This window comes from Trachymyrmex cornetzi, unplaced genomic scaffold (assembly GCF_001594075.2).
Source record: "Trachymyrmex cornetzi isolate Tcor2-1 unplaced genomic scaffold, Tcor1.1 scaffold40, whole genome shotgun sequence".
NCBI lineage: Eukaryota > Metazoa > Arthropoda > Insecta > Hymenoptera > Formicidae > Trachymyrmex > Trachymyrmex cornetzi.
This window is the reverse complement of record NW_017298744.1, coordinates 150311-169221: the sequence shown is the minus strand read 5'-3', so window position 1 is coordinate 169221 and position 18911 is coordinate 150311. Positions and strand designations below refer to the sequence as shown.

The window sequence follows — 18911 nt, the reverse complement described above, 5'->3', positions numbered from 1 at the left end:
ATGAGTAATTAAAAATAATGAGAAGTTTTAAGACTAATTTCGAGTATTAACAATAAAAACGTGGTATTTTTATTGTTAATGTATTGCAGAATCGTAAGCATGGATTCTCAGTAAGAGAAATCGAAGAAATTGAATTTCGTCGATTACAGCGCCATCTATCATGAATCGAGAAAAATGTTTCAGACAAATCGTATGTGCTTTTAGCCAAAGATTCCGAATATGCAATAAAAAATAGGGGTTCCCATTTAAGATTTCAAATTTGCCCCCCCTCATCGCCCAGGGGCGGGGGGGAGGCTGATTTTAACGTCAGTGTATGTCACCCTCGGAATGATGAAATATTGATTCTTAACATTTTTTCTTAGTGTGCTTATTTTTCGAGATATTTGAAAGTTTCAGGTTAAAAAAATTACCCTGTATATAAATATGCAGAATGTCCGGTAAATATCGAACAATTCCTAAGAATAGATTCTTGAGATTATTTTGATATGAAAATTCTAATGCCAATCGGCTATAATACTTTATTAATTATTCGCATTAATTTAACGTTAGAGAATAATGTTGCCTACAGTTCACGCATTCAGGTGAGGTACAAAGCGAAATGCCAACTAACAAGGGACGTCACTCAACTATCCGGCACCGATTTGATTCTCCGTGAAATATATTGTTAAACACAAAAATCTAAGAGACATGTATCTTTTTATATATGCGCTAACTCATGTTTAAAGAGGGAAACACCTCTTTGAAAAAAAAACGGTATTTCTATTTCAAACCGAATATCAATATATTGTTCATCATAAAAGTAAAATGCAAGAACAACAGTTCCTCAAAATATCCCGTGAAAGAAAATCAGTAAAATTAAATAAAACTTTTGATTAATATTTTATATACAATTGTATATATGAGTTGTTGAGGATATAGATTGCACGACTGATCGTTTTACTTTTTTTATTCCTTGATAAGATAATGATCTTCCAGAATAAATTTCCAATTGGAAACCATTTTGATCCGAATTAAAAACATTTGCAGATCTGAACTGTTCGATAAGTGGTTTCACTATTTTCACAAAATCATCAGCTATTTTTTGTAAATCAACGGAATCTTCCAGTGTTCATTTAGTTACAAATTTCGTAACTTTTCTCGATATAATTCGGTTGAACTTCTTGAATTTTGATACCCAATTGTGAGATGCTTTAAATATAGGATTTACATTTCCTATTTCTTCTTGCGCTTGTAAAATCTACCTTTTTAGATCGATATCATAAGTCATGAATCCTGATTCAACAGCTGCAGTAAATTTATCATATGTAAATTTGGAGATGTAAGATAATGTACACGTAACTTTATATCATATCTTACGTTATCATTTAATTAAAAGGATATTGAACTGTGAACTGGAAAATGGCAAATCTGAAGAATTTATGATATGTAATGAGATAAGATATAACTTTCTAAAAGTCACGCATCTTGTATCAAAATTGTGACATACTTTTGAAAAATAAATGTATATATCTTATCTCATTACATATCACAAATTCTTCAGACCTGCCATTTTCCAACAATTCAATGCATATTTAATTATAAGATAAGTATTAGGTGTTGAACTTAATTCCTGCCGTTTTTCGTCTCCAAAATTGATTTGTTTCGAAGGGAAATACCTTAATCAAAGTATTATTAATAAAGTAATATTAATTAGCAATAAAGTAGAAAATGGAGGAAGTTACTTTGATTAAGGTATTTTAGTATAATAAATAAAGAATGCCCCATTTTTACTATCGTTTACAGAAAATAATGCTGTGAAAACAATTGGTTGAAATTGTTACAACAAATTGCACTTGCATTTGAGAAATGCAATGACTTCGCTATTTTTTGAAGATTCGTGCGTCTTTTAATAATTAAATCTACTTTTTGGATTGCAACAATAAAATAATTTAACTGACCTATACCAGTAGACACGTCGCAAATGCAAGTATAATAATGGCTGCTTTTCATTTATATCTTTTTTTGTCGAATACATATAAAAATGCTTTGAAAGAATGTTATTATATAACGTATAATCTTAATTGTATAGCTGCATTAAAAGTCTTAAATTAGATGTAATTAGAACACTTATATATAGATGATTTATGACATTTTAAGTACTTATAATAACTATAAATAATGCATGTGTTATCTTATCAATAATTATTCTTCTTTTTCTATGGCACTGCAGTTCATATCGAGCCAGGGTCTTTCTTATCGCAGTTCCATATTTCGTTGCTTCATAGCTGGTTTATCCGTCCAATCCGAGGCTTATTCTGTGGTTCCTGAACAACAATTTTTTCCACGTACAGGAAGTTAGCCTGTAGCGTAACCATTGTTTGTAAGAGAAGTGAGCGTGGGTAGGAGAGATGTGAGGCTTCATTTTCGTGAAACTGTCATCCGGTACACATCACTACCTATCAGGTCGATGATCAGACCGACACCATCAATAATTGTTACCAACAAAAAAATAATTAATTTGTTGTCTTTGCAGGTGTATATAGTAGGACGAGAAAAAGATGTAACTTTTTATTGCTTTTCTTTATTAATGACCGGGTTAAACGATACATATATGCATATAGTGCTTGTTGTAAAACTTTTGACTTTCCATGACCAATTAATCTTTCTGACTATAAGTAGATCCGACTTTTACGATTTTGTAATCCAATCATATTTCAACATATTACTTACATTTATCTTTCGACACAGAGAAAATATAAATGTTAATAGTAATACTACGTTGGAATATTTGTGCACCCAAGCCGCGTGAAATCCTTTTATTTCTCAAGAATTCACCTTATGTCTCACATTTTACTTTTTTATTTTTTTATTTGTGAAATAAGTCCCTAAATTTTTTTAAATCGATATCTAAATATGTGTTTTGTATTAAATACATGCGCTCCCATCATATGTATAACAATACATATATTATCCGGATAAAATGATGTATTGTTCGGCAAAGGACGAACAGGACGCGTTTTCTACATTCAACACGTGTATGTTCATCCCGGACCAATTCAAACAGATGTCTTGAATATATATATAATGTATATACATATTTAACAATCTAACAACTTAATAAATAATCTTTGATTTTATTTAACCTTTGCTTTAGGTGTTCGCAGTTTCCCTACTCTTTTCTAACTGAACTGTAGCTGTAGTGTAATATCGCAACTGCGATATAATTGCTTTCTATTCATCTTTTTTTAACGCAATATATATGAAAGTATTTTTAAGCAGTTTTGTTAAAGTCTCTTATTGAGTCAGTGTTATTATAACTTATCGATAACTAATATATAACCCCATAACTTATTACACATAAATTATAATAACATGTGGTATATAGTACGATATTTTATTTATCTGTATGATGATATCAAGGACGGAAAGTAATGTATTTATTATTATACTTTTGTAGGCGTATGAGGTGATAGAAAATAATGTAATTAATATCTTTGTAGTATAAGGTGATTTACATTGCTGCATTTCTTTTATTTTTTTAATAATAATTGAATTATAAATTAAATTGGAATATTTCTCTAGTATATTCCGAAGACGTTATAAAGGAGTAAAATTCTAATTCGATTTAATAATGCATTTTAAACAAATTATAAAATGATAATGACGCACAAATATTATATAAAAGTAACATTATCTTACAGTTTATTAAATTTCCTTCCAAATAACCTATTATTTTTTTTAATTCTTCCATAGACTTATAGCATTTACCCAAAATGAACTGGGTATCTCATAATAGGGGCCTTTCCTCTAATGTAAATTTAAATAACATATGTAGTAGTAATAATAATAATATTGTGTAACAATGTGTTAAAATATGAAAAATAACACACGTGTTTTAAGGAATCGAATCCATCTTCTTCCGTATTTCTGTTAAATCCATTTCGAAATAGCGGATGTTTACTTCATTTACGTTTACAATATCAAGAACGAACCGATAAAATCTATTTGATATGCCTATGAACTTATTCCAATAATATGAAGCTTTCATCGAACTTATAGCTTGAAGTTTTTCATCGTCTTGTGCAACTATCACCTTAAAATTAATATTTCTTTTAGAGCGGATAATTGTAGAATAACGATTAAATTAAACAATTATTAATAGAATTAAGAATAATCTATTATCGCTCCAAATGTAAAGAACAATTGCATTTGGATATCTTACCGTGTTTTTACCAGATTTTTTAAAAACATTCGTTCCTAAAATGGCATTTCCATCAGAATCACCGTAAAATATTGAATGTCCTGCTGATGCGATTCCTCCTGAATCGCTTGGTATTTTAATCGCGACATTAGTTTTTTTATTAGCCTCTTTTATATTTGGACATTTTAGTAGCGATTCGATTTTTATTTTATAAATTTTCCTTCCCGGCGTGGTAACATAATAAAGTTCTAAAATATAACAAAAATATAAAAAGAAATCACAAAAATTAACAAAATGCTACTGATTATTTGCAAATAAATTTTCTACGTTTTATAAATGTTGTAAACACGCATTAACACAAATGTACTTAAATATTAATATAAAAAAAAAAGAAAAATATAAACGTAAATGTATAAATATCAGATTTTAATAGCGAAGTTAAGATTCTTAACACTTGTCATGCATGTTAAGATTAAATATTACACATTACATTCAAAATAATATTCATTGTGTTAGAATGCAAGTACTTACCATCATAAAGGGTCGCTATACTGAAGACACCGCCATCATAAGGAAATGTTTTATTTGCTATAGAGGCAAAGTTTTCGGTCGGTATCATGTAATCGGATTCGACTCTACACATACTTTTTACGGATGAATCATACACCACTAAACCTTTACCTTGTATATCAGCCATGATTACCTGCAAATGTTCATAAATATTCATACGTATTTCTATTAATTTGATTATTAATAAATTACTTAAAACGCAAAATACGAGATGTACAGTTAAATAATATTTGCCTGGACGAACATGTATCTACTATTTACGATTTATACAAGAGAGAACGCACTAACAATCATTTTATGCAGGAACTGCTTGCATGTTTTGGGAATATAAACGGTAGGTGATATTAATGATCCAAAACCCGTTGCATTACTAGCAAAATCAAATGGAATATAAATAGTTTTTACTAGCGTATCATCTTTTAAATTAAAGATCAATAGCTTTGGATTACAAATGTGGTCAGGCCCAATTTTACCGGTATCCAGAGCGAAGATGTGATTGCATCGAATCTAGGATAAAAGCAAAAATTCTATTTTATATATTATCAAACTGATTACAGCGTACGTGTGTACGTAAATATGCATAATATACATATAATAAATTATTAATCATTTAAATAATTAAAACATTATACGGAAAAAAAGATTAGTTGCAGCAGCAAAAATTTACACATGGTAGCTAAATTTCAGTCGTAACATATGGATACCTACAACTAACTTCATGCTGCTAAATAAATTTATCTATAATAGACATGCATACTTTGCTATCACGTCCTTATATTAACTACAGCAGCAAATTCTTTGTATGTATTAGCAAATTTCATAGCTATAGTAGCTAATGTAAATTCAGCTAATCAGAATTAGCTGTAGCCAACAACATTTTTTTCCGTATATACATAAATATAAGATATGATAACTCTTGAATACTAATACTTACGTTCATTCGTACTACGTTTACAATACCATCGCACGCACAATTATTATTATGCCAACTCCAATTTGGATATGGTCGCAAAAGTGGCCCTCCTGGTCCTTTTTTATTAGTTACTGTCGCCAAAGTAGCAGGTGTACCAGGACCCAATTCTTTTGAAATACTAACGAATAGTCTACCATCTGTAAGAATCTCGTTTGTGAACGGAACTTATACATGCCATTAAAAGATATGTTTATTTAATTTCATGGCAGTGCTATATCTTGCATTAACATCATCAAAGTACATTTATTAAAACACATAGATCCATATAATATGATTAGTGGTTAAATACTATAAGTTAAGCTTTTGCTTAGAAAAATATTACTGTAGAAAATTATTGTAACTTTTACAATTATCATTCGTTTACCTTTAGCTTTGTCTACATCAAATATCATACACGCAGAACGATTGTAAGTGCCAGAATTTATCGCGTCTTCCTTTTGCTCATTACTTTTCCATATAAAGTCAACATATTTCCATTCATGTATATAATTCACTTTAATTTCGAAAGTCACAGTTGCAATCCACAGAATTAGCAACGTACACAAAATATACCTCATTTTTACCTTAGCGTATACCTCACAGACAATAACTTTGCCACTCAGGTACAAAACGGAAATCTCTCCTTCAAGATATACGAGTTTGTCTTGGAAGTTAGAATTCCGAATCCCAAGAAAAATATTGTACGAGTGATTTTATCATTAAATATTTATTTAAAAATCACTTAGTCTATTAACAGTGTTGTTATTTTGTATTTGCTGAAATTATATCATTTTGTGATGCAGCAAAAAAATTTCAAATAAGATGTTGCGAATTTTACAAGTTCGCGACACACTATTAACGGTTATTCGAAAAAATGACTCTGGTGCGTTCGATTTCTTTTTTTTTTTTATTGTTAATAAAACAGATTTTGTTGCAATCCAATGTTCCTCTTTGATTATTATAATAAATAGCACTTTACGATTATGAGGTGCAATAAGTTGCTTTGGACAGCAATTTTTCTTTTAGGGCACATACATTGCACACATTAATAAAAGTGAAAGTTTTTACAACTAATTGTTGAATACAACAAGTTGTAATAATGAGGAAATTTTTGAAAATGCGTGCGTCTTTTAAAAATTAGTTATAACTTTTTGGATTGCAACGGTAAATATAACTACTACAGTGGTGAACATTTTTGTCACAAATGTATGATCGCTTGCTATTTATACCTTTTTTAAACGTAATACACATAAAAATACCTTTAAAAAACCTCATTATTCTATCGATAATAATAATTAACTTCAATAAAGGAACCTTATTATAGTAGCGTTATTATAACGTCTATAGTGCAACATTTTTTAAACTTGCATAATAATATGTAATAATAACATTAGGCATTATCTTACCAGTGAAGCCATTAGAAACGGATGATGTATTAACTATTTTTTTAAGTGTATAAAGTGAGACGAGTAAAAGTAATTTATTATTATTTTTCTTTATTAATAATCGCGAACTGAACAATATATGTCTATATATATGTGAATTTATGTTTAAAGTACTTGTCGCAAGACTTCCAATCTCTCTGTCTAATAATAATTATAAATTATATATACATACTACATTTTATTATTTTCCAAAATAAAGAGTCAATATTTATTCTAGAAAGTTGAAAGTATGTTGGTGAATTTTTAGAGATTTTTTAAATTATTTTGAAGAGGTGAAAAAACGAAGAGATTTGAAGTGACCCTTGATGTATGGATGAAGCACCAAATTGTAGATGGTACGGTAAGGGTTAATACAGATGTATTTTTATATCGGAAATAGTGCAGATTTAAGGGTGCAAACTACCCCTTATAATAACAAGCAAGAGTATTTAATCCCTTGTACATATTTTAATACTATATTACCTAGAGCTAATTCTAAATTTTGTAGATAATAAGAGGTTTTCTAAAAGGTAAGGCGAAGAATCGGGTTTGTCGGCACGCGCGTCCCGAAAATCTCAAGAAATAAATCCGGAGTAACAGGAACGCAAGATAGCGAGGAGGTAAGGCGAAGAATCGGGTGTCGGCGCTCCGAAAGTCTCGAGAAATAATTCTGAGTAACAGGAGTGCACGATAGCGAGGAGGTAAGGCGAAGAATCGGGTTTGTCGGCGCGCGCGTCCCGAAAATCTCAAGAAATAAATCCGGAGTAACAGGAGCGCAAGATAGCAAGGAGGTAAGGCGAAGAATCGGGTATGTCGGCGCTCCGAAAGTTTCGAGAAATAATTCTGAGTAACAGGAGTGCACGATAGCGAGGAGGTAAGGCGAAGAATCGGGTTTGTCGGCGCCCCGAAAATCTCGAGAAATAAATCCTCAGTAACAGGAGCGCACGGTAGCAAAGAGATAAGGTAACTTCCAACAACCTCCTCACTTATCCTGCTTTGCTAATACTTAAGGCGATATTTCTGAGATTTTCGACGTCAAGAAGCGTGATCTTGTCTATCTTACAATCCAAATTTACCAATTTTATCGACTTACAGTACTTCTATATCATTTTTTAATTTAAACTTTACACTAATGCGTCAAATTCCTGCTTTTGTTTAATTATTAATTAGTAAGCAAAAGATATTTTTAATTATTAATTATTAACATAGCCTTTAATTAGATTTGTTCAAATAATTAATACACAATCGTAAGGAGACGGATAGTTCAAAACGAAAATCAAATATTCCATTATTTAATTATGAATTATTACATAATTCAGGAAAAATATTAGTTTATATATTATAGAATTTTTAATTAGATTTGTTCAAATAATTAATACACAATCGTGAGGAGACGGATAGTTCAAAACGAAAATCAAATATTCCATTATTTAATTATGAATTATCACATAATTCAGGAAAAATATTAGTTTATATACATATAATTATATGTATACATATACATGTACTTATGTATGAAAAATTTTTTACTGGATCATAATGTTTGTATAATAATTTTGTATGTAGCGGTTTTTCACACATAGCTTTTTATACACCTTATATACATATATATGTACAATTGTATACTTAAAAAGTAAGACTATTTTGATATTTGTACAATATAAATATAGTATTGTTGAAACGTTGCAAAATTGTTTTAATACTGCTGGAATGATAACTGTGTTGACTAGATATGTCACATCCATTAAAATTCATGATTCGTGAATCATCGAAGTAACAGTTTCCGTACGATTGCAGAGATCAAGCAATGCTAAATGGGATAGAGGATGGATGATCATTTGTGGATTTACCACGAAATTAATTCCTGAATTCAAAGGGAAACATTTTTTTTAATCTTAATTTTGTCGTATTTTGTATTTTGGAATATGGTGCTAATTAATAATACTGATTTTAGCAATAAAATTAGATTAATCAATTTTATAGCTTTAAATTTTCTCATCAGTGTATAGATATAATTTGTATCTATGTATAATTGTATATATTGTGAATTATAATGTGTCAATATGTTCACATGTAAAACTTGCATCGTTAATTTCTAAAATATTAAACTTATGATATCAACTTATTACCTTTCGCCTTGACTAGATTAAATAACTTATATGACTTTTGTTTTACATTGGCAAACAAGGATGTAATGATTTACTGTGTTACATTTTGTCTTTTGTTAAAAAGCAGCCAAAGTTCGTCGAACTTGCTTTCCTGTTAGAAGCCACAGTATGCATTCGACAACTCTCCCCTATATATTCTAATATTTATCTATATGTATATGTATAATTATATTATTATATATAAAAAATTTTTCCGAACAATTTTCTAAGCTACTTTTCATAATTTTAGAATATATACGTGGAATATATTTTTAAGACATAAAATGGTACATAATATTTATTTTTATTTCATATAGTACAATTCATACAAAAATAATCAGTTTGAATATTCTGAATCAAAATAAGCGTTGATATTTGATATTTAGGCAATATTGTTTCTTTTTCAAGAAATTATTGCAAAGGGTTATAAAAAAGCCAGATAAAAAAAGTCCGCGATTAAAATAGTAATTTTTTAAAAAAGAAATTCTACATTCCTACTTCCTTTGTTGATATTATTAATTTTTTTCGGCATCTTAGTGATTGGACAAATATCATCAGTTCATTCTGCGGTTTGTTTCTATGCACAACATTGCGATAAATTGGCAGCGAACTGTTACAGAGATGTCAGATAAAAGACGCGACAGCTCTAAACTGATCAAAGATAGGTGAAGGGGATATGCATGCAATGAAGAGGCATATGCTCAGAGCGGCCTATATGTATATGTGTTTTTCATTTGGTTCGTAATTCGTCTACCTATTTTTCCAAAAAAAAAAAATTAATAAATTATCTAGAATTTAAAAAATTTAATAAATTTGTCTCAAAAACTAATCGCGAAAAAACATAAAAAATGCAAGTAGTTGATGCAATATATGTATAAGCAAGATACAAAATAAATTACATGAGAACAGAAAAAAAACTGTCTGCCAGATTCGTACAGCATGATATAATTGCATAATTAAAGATAAGTTGAATGCTATTATTATTGAACAAATATCCAGCGGCCCATTGGTAGAGGACTAACTCAATAAACTCGATGGGCACCGTTACTTTACGAGATTAGATTTGGTGTCGGGTTTTTACCAGATGCCGATGGAGCCTGGTTCCATTGAAAAAATTTCTATTGACTAATCGTCTTTAGGATCCCCACAAGAGATGTTCTTAAGACGTAGGACATCTTCCATCTTTGAAGATCCATGCTGGGAAGCATATAGAAAAGAGAACCACCGATTATAATTGGCGGGGATGATGGAGAGCTCTCTATAGATGAATCCGTTTTTGCTTACATAAAAATTTACTTTCTTACTTCAAACAGAATATACTATTAGTTAGTTTCTGTGACAAAAACGGGATAATAATATACTACATAATTAATAAACAATAGCCAAATAAATCGGATATTATGTTACAATTAAATAAATAATAAAAAAATTTAATTATACATCCGTAGAAATGCATGAAAATTATTAAAAGTACATATTCGAACGGAAAAGTTAGGCGAGATAATCGAGTTTCCCCGTTTCTCGACGTCAGAAACTTCGTATAAATCGGCAGAATTATTAGGAGCGCAGGAAGTTATCAGAGGTATTCTGAACGACGGCGTCTCCCCACTTTGCCGCCGCGTAGCATCGCGGTCATTGGTCAATGGGCGGGACCTTCTTGCCGCGTGTAGGGGTGAACCTGTTAGCTCTCTCATTGGTTTACGCTTGGAAGCTATCCTTATAGGTGGAGCATAGTAAGTGGGGAGTCCGCTGCTACGGCGATTTGGCGACCTCCTCGCTCGACATGCTTTCCTAGTATCGGCGCGATTTTTCGAGCTTCTAACGAAATGCGCTCGTCAGTTCACATTGCCACCTACTTCCTCTTCGTCTAATATACTTTCCTAGTTACTTTGACTTGTTTTCTTGTCATTATTGAGACTCATTTCGACCTTCGTTCGTCGAAATAAAACATTACAATCAACTGTAGCTTTTTAATAAATTTTTGGACGCATATTTCAATCGTTGCGTTATATCTATTGTCTAATTATACGTACCTATATTTCAATATTGTAATTAGATTTTAATTATATTTTTTAATAAAACTGTTGTGCATATTAGAACAATAATGAGATAGCCGTTTTATTTTCTGTAATGCAGAAATTTTATTTTATTATCAGTAAAGACATTTTATTATCAGTAAGGACATCAATAATGGAAAACAACGTACAAAGTGAAATTCAGAATGTCTAGTCTGATGTTACATAATTACTCGTATGTTCTATGAGCTACTATCACTCTTGAAGTAACTCTTATGTGCATTGATGTAACAGTGCCATCGCTTCTGCTATTACTGTAATGCATTCTGAAAGTCCTTTTTCAATCGATTTTGATGACCATGGTTGCGTTTCAATATTCATATCAGTACTAAAAATCTATAATATATGTTACGGGCATTATAAATTTTTAGTTTACTACTGGTAGTATATAAATTGGTACGTATATATAGCCTTTGTTAAGTATTGTCTAAAATGTAACAATGTGGACTCACAGTGCATTTATCAAGTAGCAGTTTCTAATTAAAGACATGTGGTTTCCCACCCTCATTACCACCATCATCCCAACTCAGTGCGACATTTTTTTATACCCGAATATAAATGAAAAATTTAAAAGACACTGTTTTGAAGATATTCAGAACAAATGAAAAAATTTTCCCAGAAAGAAATGCTATTTTCAAATACATAATGGTCGTCGAAAAAGACCGGTATATTATATGCAAGAAAATTACTTCAAATGTGATAGTAGTCAAGGAAAGAAAATTGAGACAAGTCTTGTTAGCATTTTAATCTTTGCATATATTATAAGTGTTATGAAATACATGTTTCATACAATATATCTATTTCATTTAAGAAGCATCAAATACAATCTGCGCACTTTATATGCTTTTGGGCATATATCCCACGCTAAAAATGCCGCTATAGCATTTATTGATTATGTTCTCGTTTAGGCAATGATCCCACAACATAAATTTATAACGTTATGAATAAAAAGGAAAGCATTAAAAAGTTTATCTCATCCAAATTCTGGTATTTACAAAATACTCTTGTAAATATCAGAGTTAAAATGAAACGAGGAAAACTTTTTACTGCTTCCCTTTACTAATAACATTAGTATGCAAATTCATACTCTGACATCATTGTCTGAACAAACATAATCATTTCCTATAGTTTTATAGATAAATAGTTGAACACAAAATCCGTTTTTAAAATTTGGCTAACATGTCACAATTGTAAGAAAAATGACGTCAAAGAGGCAAAAAAATTATGATTTTGATAGTTTTCATGACATTGTAATGCTAGTGGCAAATACAATTTTTTCAAAAAGTTCGCAGATAAATATTTTACAGTATACAATTATTTACGTATATTTATTGTGTATATTTATATATATATATATATATATACATATGTATACAACATATATAATTCTTCTATATTCATAACATGATATAAATTAAATAACGTATGTAATAGTAATAATAATATTGTGTAAAAATAGTTGTTGAATTATGAAAACTAACACACGTGTTTTAAGGAATCGAATCCATCTTCTTCCGTATTTCTGCTAAATCCATTTCGAAATAGCGCATGTTTACTTCATTTAGGTTTATAGTACCAAGAGCGAAACGATGAAATCTATCTGAAAGGCCTATCAACTTATTCCAATAATGTGAAGCTTTCATTGAACTTACAGATTGAAGATTTTCATCGTCTTGTGCAAGTATCACCTTAAAATTAATATTTTTTTTACAGCGTATAATCATATAATAATGATTAAATTTAACAATGTTAATAGAATTATAAGAATAACCTATTATATTATAGGTTCAAATATAAACAATAATTACATTCGGATATCTTACCGTGTTTTTACCAGATTTTTTAAAAACATTAGTTCCTAAAATGGCATTTTCATCAGCATCACTATAAAATATTGAATGTCCTTCTGATGCGATTTCTCCTGAATCGCTTGGTATTTTAATCGCAACTTTAGTTTTTTTATTAGCCTCTTTTATATTTGGACATTTTAGTAGTGATTTGATTTTTATTTTATAAATTTTCATTCCCGGGGTAGTAACATAATAAAGCTCTAAAATATAAAAATACAAAAAATCATAGACTAACGAAACGCTACTGATTATTTACAACGAAATCTTCTATGTTTTATAAATTATTTTAAACGCGCATTAACACATATGTACATAAATATTAATATAAAAAAAAATGAGAAATATAAATGTAAATGTATAAATATCAAATTTTAATAGCGAAGTTAAGATTCTTAACACTTGACATGTATGATAAGATTAAATATTACAAATTACATTTAAAATAATATTCTTTGTATTGGAATGCACAAGTACTTACCATCATAAAGGGTCACTGCACTGAAGATACCGCCATCATAAGGAAATGTTTGATTTGCTATGGAGACCAATTTTTCGGTCGGTATCATGTAATCGGATTCAACTCTGCACATACTTTTTACGGATGAATCATACACCACTAAACCTTTACCTTGTACATCAGCCATGAATACCTGCAAATGTTCATAAATATTTATACGTATTTCTATTAATTTGATTATTAATAAATTACTTAAAACGCAAAATACGAGATGTACAGTTAAATAATATTTGCCTGGACGAACATGTATCTACTATTACGATTTATACGAGAGAGAACGCACTAACAATCATTTTATGCAGGAACTGCGTGCATGTTTTGGGAATATAAACGAAAGGCGATATTAATAATCCAAATCCCGTTGCATTACTAGCAATATCAAATGGAATATAAATAGTTTTTACTAGCGTATCATCTTTTAAATTAAAGATCAGTAGCTTTGGATTACAAATGTGGTCAGGCCCAATTTTACCGGTATCCAGAACAAAGATGTGATTGCATCGAATCTAGGATGAAAGCAAAAATTCTATTTTATTTATTATCAAACTGACTTCACGTGTGTACGTAAATATGCATAATATACATATAATAAATTATTGATCATTTAAATAACATTATAAATATAAGATGTGATAACAACTCTTGAACACTGATACTTACGTGTACTCGTCCTACGCTTACAATACCATCACATGTACAATTATTATTATGCCAACTCCAATTTGGATATGGTCGCAAAAGTGGCCCTCCTGGTCCTGTTTCATTAGTTACTGTCGCCAAAGTAGCAGGTGCACCAGGACCCAATTCTCTTGAAATGGTAACGAATATTCTACCATCTATAAGAATCTCATTTGTGAATGGAACTTACATGCCATTATAAGATATGTTTATTATGCCAATTTCATGGCACTACTGTCTCTTGTATTAACATCATCAAAGTAAATTTATTAAAACGCATAGATCCATAATACGATTAGTTGTTAAACATTATAAATTAAGCTTTTGCTTATAAAAGTATTTCTTTAGAAACTCGTTGTAACTTTTAAAATTACCATTCATTTACCTTTTGCTTTTTCTACATCATGTAACGGGCTTCTAGAACGATTGTAAGTGCCAGATTTTATCGCATCTTCCTTCTGCTCGTCACTTTCCCATATGTAGTCAACATATTTCCATTCATATATATAATTCACTTTGATTCCAAAACTCACAATTGTCATCCACAAAAATAGCAGGGGACTTAAAAGATACCTCATTTTTATCTTAGCGTATAGTTTATCGATATCGCTGCACTTGCTCTTAGTGCAAAACACTACCGTGTCTCCTGATACAGACAATAATGTTGTGCTACTCGAACAAACCCTGATTCTTTTCTTTAAGATACGAGTTTGTCTTGGAAGTTAGAATTCCGAATTCTAAAAAAAGTATTGCACAAGTGTCCTTTTAATTACATATTTATTGAAAAAAAACGTCACTTACTCTATTAACAGTGTTGTTATTTTGTATTTGCTGAGATTAAGTCATTTTTTGATGTAATCGCAGCAGAAAAATTTCAAATAAGGTGCTGTCAAAAATTTTACAAGTTCGTGACACACTATTAACAGGTTATTCGGAAAAGCAACTTTGATGCGTTTAATTTCTCTGTTTTTATTGTTAGTAAAGTAGATTTTGCTACAGCTCAAGATTCCTTTTCGATTTTTATAACGAATTGTGTTTTACGTTCGTAAAATTTTTTTTCTTTGAACAGCAATTTTTTTTAGGACACATATACTACATATAAATAAAAGTAAATGTTTTTACATCTAATTGCGGAATACAATAAGTTGCAATAATGAGAGCAAAATTTTTGAAAATGCTTTCGCCTTTAAAAAATTAGGTATAACTTTTTGAATTGCAACAGTACCTGAATATAACTACTACAGTGGTGAACACATATATTTCAAATGCAATCTATGATCGCTTGCTATTTATATCTTCTTTTAAACTTAATACGTATAAAAATGCTTTTAAAACCCCTCATTATTCTACCGATAGTTAATAATAATTAACTATAATAAAAGTCTTATTATAACGTTATTATAACGTTTATAATGCAACATTTTTTACATTTGCATAATTACATGTAATAATAATATAATGCAAATAATATAAATTAGTCAAGGACTCTTACAAATTCAATAAATATATAACGATAAACGGGCAAATAAAAGTCAAATGTTTTTTTTTAAATTAACGTATAAACATTATTAAAAATAGTTGTAATACATACATACAGAATCTAGACATATTATTTGTTTCGGCTCTTTTATTGAGCCATCTTCAGACAATATTCTCCTTTCGCTTTTACGTTAGTTACCGTCGTTAAACCATATATAATGTATTTATAATAATATAATGCGTTATCTTACCGACGAGACCACCAGGAAGGGACAATTTGATAACTATTTTTTTAGATGCATAATGTGAGACAAGTAAAAGTAATTTATTATTATTTTTCTTTATTCTTATTAATAATCGAACATATATATTATACATATACGAATCTAGAATACCTATCGCAAGATTTCCATCTGATCTATCGGACTGGTAAAACTGATGATTTTTGTCCCAAGATTTCACGTGATCTGAACATATTTTTGTACATGTTTCACTTTTATCTTCCAACGCAAGAAACCATAAATACCAATACTCATATGATTAGTAATTTTTAAGTTTTTCTTGTAAGTTTTAATTTAAATAAGTTTTAATTTTAGTTATTCAAATAAGCAGACAAAACATTATAAAAGAAAAAATAAATTTTAATATTTAAAAAATCACCAAAGCTTCATCAAAATTTTTGTGCTATCGTAAAGTACTATTCTTTCCCTTTAAAATCTATTTTGAATGGATAACGTACGATATTTTTAAACCTATATATACCTGTTAGTAGAGAGGTATATCATACTTTGTAGTTGCATCCCTTGCCTGTTTGTTGTTTAGAAATAGAAGAATGAAGATTTTTCCATACTGCCTTATTTTGATACATATAAATCTTCATATTTTTTTATTCACTGTAACTATACATTCTCCTTATTCATGCTATGTAATTTTTACTTAAAATATTTTATGTACTATGAATAACTTTCAAATAATTTTAGAATACTACTAAGTGAATTATATTTTATCTTATCATACATGCTACATATATTAAAAATTTGATATAATAAAATATCGTATTATAGATCAAATGTTATATGATAAACCGTACATTCTTACGTGTGTACATTTATTTTATTGGGGGTCATCAAAACGTAAAAACCAATCAATATTAATGTTGCAAGTGTTATCAATACAATATCGTTCAATAACTTTGATTGGAAATATCAATGATCAATATTAAACAAAAGATTTCATTAGAGAGATACAAGCATTTACGAAATCTGTTACTTCGATGATTTTTTGAAGAACAATATGTATATTTCAAAGTCAAATCTTTGTTCAAATTTAAAATCTTTGTTGTTAACTTAAGTATTTTCTCTTTTTCAGATATTTTTTCAATAAATTAATTTTAAACCTTCATAAAAATTCTTATATTTTTTTTGACAATGTAGAGAAAGCTTTTAAATAAAATATCTATATTGTCTGTTTTGTTATCCATTAAAAGATATTTTTTCTTGTCTAAATTATTTAGCATTTTATTTTCTTAATCGCCTAAAAAATGTCTCTAATATTCTTTATCATCTTTTTTTAATTATATTTGGCGGTTTAAATAAATGTGTTTCAGTTTGCATGCATTTTGTAAATTAAGAAAATATATATACTAAATTGAGTTAGAAATAATTAAAGTTGGAAGAATACTAATATATTATATAATATAAATTAGAGAAAAAATATATTAAATTAAATGCATTTTCGATAATTACCTCTAACCTTCAAATTTATATATGTATAGAAGTATGATAGTAACGCGCGCGCGTGTATGTGTACATATTTGTGTCAATGCCTTTAAACGTTTGTACTTTTGTTGACCATGAAAATTCTATTTGTCATATTCGATTCACTAAAGAAAGATCCATTTTTGGAGCCCTAATCTAATATAATTCAATTTAAAGTCGCCTTAATTCTCTCTCTTTTATAACATCGTCAGTGTTGTAAATTTTTCGATGAAATTTGAAAATCATATTTTGCAGACATTCAAAAAAAAATATAAGAGATATAAAAAAATCAATTCTTGTCTCTAAAATAGAGAAGTTCCTTAATGTAGACGGGGTAACTTTCTTGATTATAGCCTTTTGTCAGAACCTACAGACATCATCTAATGTCCGCATACTATTTTAATTTCATGGATTACGAAACCATAAGCCGATATTTAAAGTCAATTTTTATATTTTATTAAGACTGCATTTAAATACACTTTTAAGATGTTATAAATCAATTACAGAGAGAAGAGAGAGGCGTTATTTAAATAAAAAAAGATTGTTAAGTTATTACATAAGACGGTCTTAAACATAAGACATAGTCTTAAACATAAGAATAGACTATGAATAGCGGCCATATACATGTGATGCGTGCAAAAATTATATAAGTTATATCAGATTCACGATGTTATTTTCGGAAACTTTACCATAAAACAATTAAAATAGGAACAATGTTTTTACAATATTGTAACATCTTCATATATATAATAATTTCTAAAAATAAACAACAATACTAGTAAAAAGTTTAGTGTATTTAATAATTTTATATTTATGGTATAACATTTCATTAATAAACAACTGTATCAAAAATTTATAATTAATTCTTGCAAACATTTTAATTATATAAGTTGAGTAATTCGATCAACTTATTTCATATTTTTAAATATGGCATTAAAATTTATTATTATATTAGTGTTCCAAATAACAAATTTTTTAAATATCATAAACTTTTGCTGGATCACTATAATTATTATCGTCAAAATTATTATAATATTTTCATCGTAACAAGATTTTTTATATCGCTTTACAAGCTTCATAAAATAAAATATTGTCTATAATTTTAACAAAAAGAATACTTATATATATATTTCAATATAGATTTATATCCTTGTGTGAACTATTTCGAGTAAATTTGAAACGCGATTCACATTTGAAGATAATTAAAAGAGCAGATCCAATCGTCACATATCGCATAAAATGTTTTATCCGTATACATATTTATTACATATTTATTACACAA

At 28.9% G+C, this 18911-nt stretch overlaps 2 protein-coding genes across 2 annotated transcripts; both read right to left on the bottom strand.

The window, feature by feature from the left end:
• Positions 1-3850: 3850 nt before the first annotated feature.
• On the bottom strand, positions 3851-6319 carry LOC108764229 (major royal jelly protein 3). The gene is made up of 6 exons (XM_018512360.1): positions 6088-6319; positions 5685-5860; positions 5039-5257; positions 4712-4883; positions 4202-4428; positions 3851-4072 (listed from the first exon to the last, which is right to left on the bottom strand). The coding sequence occupies exons 1-6, from the start codon at positions 6278-6280 to the stop codon at positions 3875-3877; spliced, it is 1185 nt and encodes a 394-aa protein (XP_018367862.1). The 5' UTR covers positions 6281-6319; the 3' UTR covers positions 3851-3874.
• Positions 6320-12815: 6496 nt separating this feature from the next.
• On the bottom strand, positions 12816-14971 carry LOC108764228 (major royal jelly protein 3). Its single transcript, XM_018512359.1, has 6 exons — positions 14779-14971; positions 14376-14551; positions 14003-14221; positions 13677-13848; positions 13172-13398; positions 12816-13036 (listed from the first exon to the last, which is right to left on the bottom strand). Exons 1-6 carry the CDS (start codon positions 14969-14971, stop codon positions 12839-12841), a joined length of 1185 nt encoding a protein of 394 aa, XP_018367861.1. The 3' UTR covers positions 12816-12838.
• Positions 14972-18911: the final 3940 nt, after the last annotated feature.